Here is an 8,765-nt window from a genome sequence, read left to right as displayed (position 1 = left end):
CCTAAAGCCAGAGAAAAAAAAAAAAAAAAAACTCTCATACCTTTTTCTCCAAACAAATCTCGCTTTCACGAGAAAAATTTCAACGATGCTGAATGCATAGATGGTAACATCACTAATATTTGCCGATACTGTAACTATCCTATATACAAAGTCAGTGCGACCAATGCATATGCTCATCAACTTGGTTTGGTTCAATGTTCACAATTTCCAACGTGCATGCTTGAGGACAAAAACTGCGTCCAACTGTTCACGCGCTAGTGCACATCACAAGCCAACTTCATGGAGCCGCCAGACAAGATGAGGGGAAAACAAATTACTCCAACTTAACCATAATCAAATAGTCAAACCTTCCCAGTTAGTATTGCCTCTTTTTTTCACCACTGAATAGGAGTGCTCTGTTCATTATATAGATCAGTTTAATCCTTGAGGGGGAAAAAATTGATAATCAACATTTGGTAATTGGTATAGAACTGTCTAAGACTCTTTGCCCGTCCCATTTTGTTTTAATAAATATATAAATTTTTTGGTGCTAAAGTATAGAGTTATTGTTAAAAATTATTATGTATTATGGTCCGATTACTGTTAAAAACTTAATAAGCAAAAACTTATTATTTATTGAGGGATCAGAGAAAATGGAGAAGAAAATGGTGGAGTCTGGCAATTCTCTCAAGCCCACCAAAACTCTATATACTATTTATCCAATTTGGGGAAAAATAGAATGGAAAACAAGTTTTGCTCTTTTGGATAAAATTACCCCAAACCTAGCAAAGTAACATTTAGATTTTGAACACTTTTCCTTCTTTTATTATCTTGCCTCGATTGTTTCTTGGGTGCTCATTTGTTTCTTTTTTCATCACAGTCACAGTTAAGGATGGTAATGGGGCGGGGCAGAGCTAAAGGATGGGGTCTTCATCCTTTGTCTTAGCCCATCTTTGCCCCGTCTTGCATGATAGGAAAATTTTTCTTGCCCCATCATTGCCCTCTAGGGCCCTGCAAAGCCCCGCCCACTTCGTAAACCTCTACTTCTTATTAATTTTTCCCACAACTATTACATTTTTTAATGCAACCTATTTCATTAATAAAAATATACTTGAAATTACAACTAAATCTATCCTATCAAATCAAACTAATTTTTAGCAAAAACTAAATGCAAGTGTTTGATAAGACAATATCACAAAAAAAAAAAAAAAATCTCATAGTATAATACGTAACAAAATAATCCAAACTCCTAATACATGACAAAATAAAATTTACCTAGATCTTCAAAAATAATTTCCACTTTCTTCCATCATGTTTTAATAGTATACAAATTTGTTTCTAATAAAGACAAAAGAAAACATCAAAAATCAAAGGTTTGTGATGCATAAGAGTTCAAAATTACTTTATTTCCAATCTTGCTAGAGAGAAAAGAGAGACAAAGAACTACATCTGGTAAAATAATATAAGCTAATAGTATACAAATTTGTTCCATCATGATTTAATAGTATACAAATTTGTTTCTAATAAAGAAAAAAAAAACATTAAAAATCAAAGGTTCGTGATGCATAAGAGTCCAAAATTAGTACTTTATTTCCAATCTTGCTAGAGAGAAAAGAGAGACAGAGAGCTACGTTAGGTACAATAATATAAGCTAATACTGATTTGTTTGTTTAAATAGTAGGATTTTAAAGTATGAAAAATTTACAATTATTAACATGGATGGGGTGGGGTGGATCTAAAAAATCTAAACCTATCATCGTCTCGCCTTGTGGTGCGGGGCTAAAATTTAACCCCATGCCCGCCCCACAACCTTTGCAGGGGAGAAAAAACCAGTGCAGGGCAAGGAAAACCTATGTGGGGCAACGTGAAGAGGGGCTAGTCAAGCAGGGCGGGGCAAAATTACTATCTCTAATCATAGTTTTGGTTATTTATTTATTTATTTTAAATAAAACGCCTATTTATACACAATTTTTTAATAAAAATACAATGTGTTATTTTGTTTTTGTTTTATCTAATGATGACATAATGGTAAATTTATACCTCTATTTTCTATTATTTTATTTTTCTTTTCAACCAAACAAATGATTATCAAGCGCTCAACAAAGTAACCTAACCATCAAGAATAGGTATCTACTTTGATTGCAGACTTCTTCGCCCTAATCAATATGCGTGAGATACTTCTCGAAGTTGGATCTACGGTCGGCCTACTACCAAGTACATATCACGGAAGGAGACCAGCCTCCGCTTTTTTATCTTCCCAACCAAATACACACTAAAGAAAACTAAATTTCTTTATCTTCCAACGTTTCTATCTTCTCATTTTTCAACAATATCTACGATTGAGCACTCAACAGATCTATAAGTTCAGGGCTTCAAGCTGTCCGTCCAATCCAACCTGACTGGAAGGGTCACGGGAGACTTCAAAAAGTAGATTAACCGAGTAACTGGTTTGGGTAGTTAGCGGGTTTGGTAAAAAAGTGCCCATTAGCTTAACCTGCAAAATTTGAATATTTTATAGTTGAATTGTGACATGCATTAATTGGTTTCAAAGATTTTTTTAAAACCCAGTGTTGCTACTTGCTACACTCTCTCTCACTATGTGGAAAGCTTGATCTCAATGACGCACCGAGCATGTCAGCTCATCTCGATAATGACGACGACTAGTCATGGAGAAGAACGACATATTGTTAGGTTGGATCTCAACACCAATACCCGGGACTTGATCTTGATGGAGTCCAAATTTTGATTCATCTTGATGAGCTTAAGGATTCAAAACCACAGCATGCCTTAAACTATGCATTTATGAGCCCTAGATATTTATATTTTATTTTAATAAGTCCTAGATATGTGTTTGCACTTTTAAAAAGATTGAAAATATGATAGAAATTTTTTGTAAATTTGCAATTTGGGCTTTATGTTTTTGTTGGTTACGGAGACCATAAGTCAGGAGTCAGGACGTTCACCACCCGAAGGGATTGAGTTGAGTGGCATGTTAAGCCCCAACCTGAGCCCAATTCACCCGTGAGGTCACCCCCAATTTTAGGCGTATCCTTATACTTTTTCTTTTTTTATTTTATTTTATTAATAATCGGGGTATCCTTATACTTGTTTGCGATAATGTTATTGCTTTTTTAACCAAAAAAAAAGAAGATATGTTATTGCTTTTAAATTAATTTAGATATGTTTCCCAATCTTTTTGAGGGTTACTTATTTTAAAAACCTAAAATAGGCATAAAATATGCCAACAATTATATTAAATTTATTTATTAATAAAAATAACTAATTAAATAAATATTTTGTCCCCCTCATGTGTACTAGACATTCAAGAATTATTGTGCAACACGTCCCCCGTGTCTGGTTCTTGCTTCTAAGCATAAAATGAGAAAACCTTCTATGTTACATGAGTAAAAAAAGACGTCTAAAACTTACTAGAGGATTATTAAAAAAAAAAACTCAAAATAAAGCTTTTTAAAATTTTACTGGCTTTCAGGTAGAATTATACTTTTGCCAATCTTATTTTTCAAGGTCTATAAACCAATGAACATAAGCTTTTACAAAACGATCGCTAAACCAGAAATACCCAAAGTAGAAACAATGCAGTTCTGCACATATGTAGGTGCATACTTGAAGACAAATATCTTAGCATAGCTGATGCAAGAGTCACTAAACATGAGGGCCAAAAACAAAGGACAGCCAACGAAAATAAAATTTAACCCATATTTGGCCAAAGAGTACCAATGATTTTTGATTTTTTGGCTTGAGAGGAGAAAGCATCGATGGTAGAATACAGTATGCTTTTGTAATTAATGAATTGCCAGATAATAATAATGTGAAAGGCTAAAAGCCCTAATGTAGATCAGAGCTGTCATCACTTACAGTCCTTCCAATTTTAACCCATAACTTTTTATTGCTCATGGAGATTCAAAAGTGCCTGCAACAGGAAGAAATGATCATGGAATTGTACGCTGATAGAGGGGCAATGCTCCCAATGCTTCGCGTTCTGCCCTTTCTTTCTTAACCTGCCATTAAGCCATTCCAAAATGTATCTAAGCTAAGCTTCAAAGCGCATAAACACATCATATTTACACAGCATTGGTATTAACTGAATTTTTTTAAAAGGCATCATCAAGGTAAATTAAGGACATGAAACTTTCTGTATTGGCACAAAGTGCGAGGAAGAATGGAGAAAAAGTTAGGCAAACATCTAGGTAATTGGATATTTCTGAGTCCAGTGTTTATAAAAGCATCAAAGCACACTTAAACATTTTGGGGTCCAAGAGTTTAGGCACAAAGCACAAGCACAAGCACGCCCTTGGTTAAAATAAAGTTCACATTTTTCAAATATAATATATAACATCTAATAGAAAGATTGATTTTTTTAAGCATCTATTAGATAGATTGATAACATATAATTATTTTTGATAGGCAATAACATATCATAAGGGAAAAATGTCATGAAACCCCTTAAACTTTAAGGTAGTGACCATTACAACCCCTGAACTTTTAATTTGGCCAATTTACTCCTTAAACTTCACGTGTCCAATCGATACTTCTATCACTTTGCTGTTAATATACTTAACAGTCAACTCACATCACGTGAAAGAAAAAAAAAAAAAAAAAAGGGAGAGAGAAAGGATATACCCACACCCCCAACAACTCCAACCCCCCGCCAAACTACACACTATATCTAATAAATGTGAAAGTAACCACAAAAAGGGTGGAAAATAAATCCCAAATAGAGCAACCCAGATTTCTAGCATAAATTGACCAACATCGTTCCAAATTACATTTTTTGTTGATGAATCGTTCCAAATTACATTTTTTGTTGATGAATCGTTCCAAATTACATTGTTAATTTTATTCTAGACATATTAAGGAGACAATCATTCTGAACATTTATTTGAAAAAACCAAAAGAAGAAAACCTCCATAGCCAAAACTTCATCTCCTCAATTGGTATTGTATGGTGGACATAAATCTGATGGGAATGGGAGTAGATTCAGTTGATTGGGTGAGTGCAGATTTTGCAGGCAAAACACTGACCCAAATTTTACACCACCACAAAATACCACCATACCCATCAGCCAAAAGCCCTGATGGCTGCCGCCATAAATCACTGCCCCACTAACTCCGAAACCCCAACCCAAACCCCTCTCCTCTATCTTCTTTAACTACCATATTCATTGTCAAGAAGATGAAAGAAAAGTGATGAGAAAAAAAAAATAACAAACAAATAAACATAGATCTGCAGAGGGATGACAAGCCCACACAAGGCAGTTACGTGCAGAAAACCAAAAAACTGAATTGATAAACAGCGGTGGTGGGTTCAACCAGTAGTCACCAACTCCAAAACCTTGATCCTCTTTCTCTCTCAAAAAATTAGACCCTACCTCTCTCTCTCTCTCTCTCTCTCTCGGATGCTTTGGTGTTTTTTTTTTTTCTTTCATATGCTTGCCACGTGAGTTGATGTTAGGAACCTAATCCCTATTGTCCTAAGGTTGCTGGTGGATGTTGCGTCTACTTAGTTAGCATTGTAATCAGTTAGTGTAAAGCCATGTGCAGCATGTGCTTAAAAAGAAGTAATTAAAGCTAAGTTGGAGGTTATGCCAACTGGCACAGTTAGTTACAGTGTTAGTTTGGCTAATCTTGCCCTTTTCTCCTATTGTATAAATAGGCTGCCTCTTGTAATCTCATTAAACAAAATAATAACCAAGTTCTTACTCTCTTAGCTCTCAATTCTCCCTCTCTTTCTTAAATTGGCACTTATGTGAAGTTCAAAGAGTAAACTGGCCAAATTAAAAGTTTAGGGCGTGTCGAGACATTTTCCCCTAATAATAATAATAATAAGTAAATAAACTATCAATAGTAATATATTTTGCCTATATTAACTCAAATGGATAGTGCAATTGCACCAAAATTTCAAGTTCAAATTTTACATAAGCAATTTCAATTTCTTAAATTCTAATATAGCAAGTATAAAAACAATTATGAATGGACAATATGATAATAATCTAAACATAACATTTTATATAAAGCTCTTGCGCTTTATGCACAAGAAAATTACATAATTGTGACAGTTATGATCAAAATGATATGTATGGTTTTGTCAATATACATCTAAAAAGGCAAAAAGCCCAAGTACAGTAAATTATCCTTATTTGTGTCCTTTGATATGTAACAAAACAATGATTGTGCAGTAAACTGTAAATTTTGTACAATAAAATAATGGTCCATGCCATTTCCCTCAAAATATTTTAATGATTCATATATTTTTTAGCCAAAAATAAAAGGCACTCTAAAGCATAATTTGTGATTCTTCAAAAAGTTCCATAAAAGCACGCCTGAAGCGCTCTTCATTAAATGAGCTTCACTTCAACCAAGCAAAGTGCTTGGGCCTTTGGGCTTTGAGTTTTGAGCTTTAAGCGCACCTAAGCGTGCTTTTAACAACAATGAATGACTGCATATATTTTTTGAAAAGTACACTGAATGACTATATCGCAAGCTCAAATGTGAATTATTCATCCAAAAAAAAGGTTAACGTCCAACAAAATCCAAAGTATAGTCAAAATCCAAATATGACCCGTCAATCTGCTAGATAAAATTCAGACGTTTATCATAATAGTCAAAGAAAGCCACATCACTAACATATAAAAAACACAGTTCCTAATTGGTTTCTTCAACTATTGAATCATCAAATAAGGGAGACTAACAAAGGAGAAAGTATATGCTGGTACGATGCACGTTAGAGGAAAATATATTAACTAAAAACAAAGCAATAAAATTTAGTTTGAAGAAGTACTCACAAGGGCTAGCATATCCTTAAGATAGCTCCTAAATGGTGTTTGCAATGCCTGCATAATTAAAACACATAAGCAGGGTTGTTTCTTGAAGATCTGATTGTAACATGTTTATTATATGATTCTCACAGAAGATGGCCAAACATTAGGAAAAATGCCAAAAAAATGATTGAGATCCTCCTTGAATGCACAAAACTTTATGAACATGTTCAAAAAGCTTCCAAAGTATGTTCATTTTTTACCCCATTTTTAGGCATAACAGCTTCCAATGTATGCAGTGATGTGAAGGGAGAAAATTTACTTTTTACAACAAAAAGTGCTCTGTTCTATGGTAACACTCCAAGATGTGATCTAAAATAAACATGGAATTTTGTTTTTGACCAATAAACATGGGAATAAATTGGTCAATAGACTCAATACAACCATTAAAAAAAGAAAAAGAGAACTATTAATAAATCATTACGATCACTGACAGAAGTCACCTCCCAAATTATATATCATATAGATCTTGATAGGAGTTATAAACACCCTTATAGACTTGGGAACTCGATGGGGAGTTGGATCATATAAAGTATGGTATCTGAATTTTTTTTCTTGTTCTTCCCCTACACTTTTTTTATTATTATTTAAAATTGGGTGCTATCATAATATCATAGAGCTTTGTATCGGCTAAGTTCACAAGTTTTAGATTTTAAAAAAAAAATGTTTAAATAGATAGAATGGGGGAGATGGACTTATTATACCCTGGATGTCTCCGTTGGAAACACCAGGAGCTGCCAGTTGAGCTACAAGACTCTTGGCAATCACAACCCATATACTATTACATCAATTATTAACTGAAAACTTAAAAAAAAAAAACAACATTCATCAACAAGGAATCTACAGATTTGACAACTGCTATACGATTATTTACATAATTTTCAAGTCATATTCATCATACTTCAAATCTTTCAATCACAGATCAAGTCTTTTGACTTCCAAGAAATAATAGGTTCAAACATATTGCTAAACTTGTATAACGAGCTACAAAAATTAGAGTTGATTTGAATATTTAACAAAGGAAGCAGAAATTTGAGGGTTGAATGATTGAGAAAAAGAACCTGAAGATCCTGAGGAAGGTACTCGTGCTTCATAGAGAGATCCATAGCGCGCTTGAGCCTCTGGTTTCTGGCGTCCACGATTTCCCGAGGGAGACGATTCAGAGCCTCCTTTATGTCCAAATCTTCCTTCGGATCGTACAGATCTTCAAATCTCAGTCCTTTTCACGTACAACAAAAAATCAATCATCATCATCATTTCCAAAACATCACAAACCCTAACATATATGCATAATAACAACGATTATACACAAACACCTATCTATACGTACAGTCAGAGAGGGAGAGAGAGAGAGAGCGAGAGAGAGAGACTGACCGTAATTGCGGAGGCGCTGAGAGACGGTTTTCATGTGTTGCTTGGCGAACCAGTTCTTGTTAGGGTTCAACAGAGCTTGCAGCCACGACGGCGATGCCATTGCTTTGCCGGTCAATTCTTCTTCTAGGGTTTCTGCCCAGAAACAGTTCTCTCTCTCTCTAAGCTCAGCTTGATTTGCCTTTGGAAATGATATGAAATGAAATGGAAATGGAAATTGTAAAAAGCTGAGGAGCGTCAAGGCCTCAATCAGGGCCGGCGTTATTTCTTGTAATGGGCTTTGTGTCCGGGAACTAGTTTAAAGTGTGGGCTTTGAAAAAAAAAAGAAAAAGAGTTTCAGAGTGGTTAAAGAGTTATTGATACCGGAGTTGAAAAAAGTGAGAGGATAAAAAATGGTAAGAAGATGAAAAAGTGAGAAGATAGAAAAATTTTATTTATTTATTATTTTATTGGTTGAGAGTGAAAAAATGGAGAAATAAAAAAAAAGTTTGAATAAATTTATTCATATATTTTTGTTAAAGAATTATGCCCAACTAAAAAAAAAAAAAAGACAAATGACAAAAAAAAAAAAAAACAATCA

The 8,765-nt window shown here is 34.2% G+C and overlaps 1 protein-coding gene across 1 annotated transcript; it reads right to left on the bottom strand.

Annotated features, from left to right (window-relative positions):
- Positions 1 to 3,596: 3,596 nt before the first annotated feature.
- On the bottom strand, positions 3,597 to 8,499 carry LOC142612893 (cytochrome b-c1 complex subunit 7-2, mitochondrial-like). The gene is made up of 4 exons (XM_075785072.1): positions 8,189 to 8,499; positions 7,876 to 8,033; positions 6,782 to 6,829; positions 3,597 to 3,998 (listed from the first exon to the last, which is right to left on the bottom strand). The coding sequence occupies exons 1-4, from the start codon at positions 8,286 to 8,288 to the stop codon at positions 3,930 to 3,932; spliced, it is 375 nt and encodes a 124-aa protein (XP_075641187.1). The 5' UTR covers positions 8,289 to 8,499; the 3' UTR covers positions 3,597 to 3,929.
- Between the last annotated feature and the right edge of the window lie 266 nt (positions 8,500 to 8,765).

Source organism: Castanea sativa, chromosome 1 (genome assembly GCF_040712315.1).
Source record: "Castanea sativa cultivar Marrone di Chiusa Pesio chromosome 1, ASM4071231v1".
NCBI lineage: Eukaryota > Viridiplantae > Streptophyta > Magnoliopsida > Fagales > Fagaceae > Castanea > Castanea sativa.
Note: the sequence above shows the minus strand (reverse complement) of the source record. Positions and strands in the feature narration are given on the sequence as shown.

Coding starts and splice junctions, on each gene's coding strand:
- LOC142612893 (XM_075785072.1), bottom strand. CDS start 8,288: ATGGCATCGCCGTCGTGGCTGCAAGCTCTGTTGAACCCTAACAAGAAC. Junction 6,830..7,875: donor ACCTTCCTCAGGATCTTCAG/GTTCTTTTTCTC, acceptor TTAATTATGCAG/GCATTGCAAACACCATTTAG. Junction 3,999..6,781: donor TTAAGGATATGCTAGCCCTT/GTGAGTACTTCT, acceptor GCTTAATGGCAG/GTTAAGAAAGAAAGGGCAGA.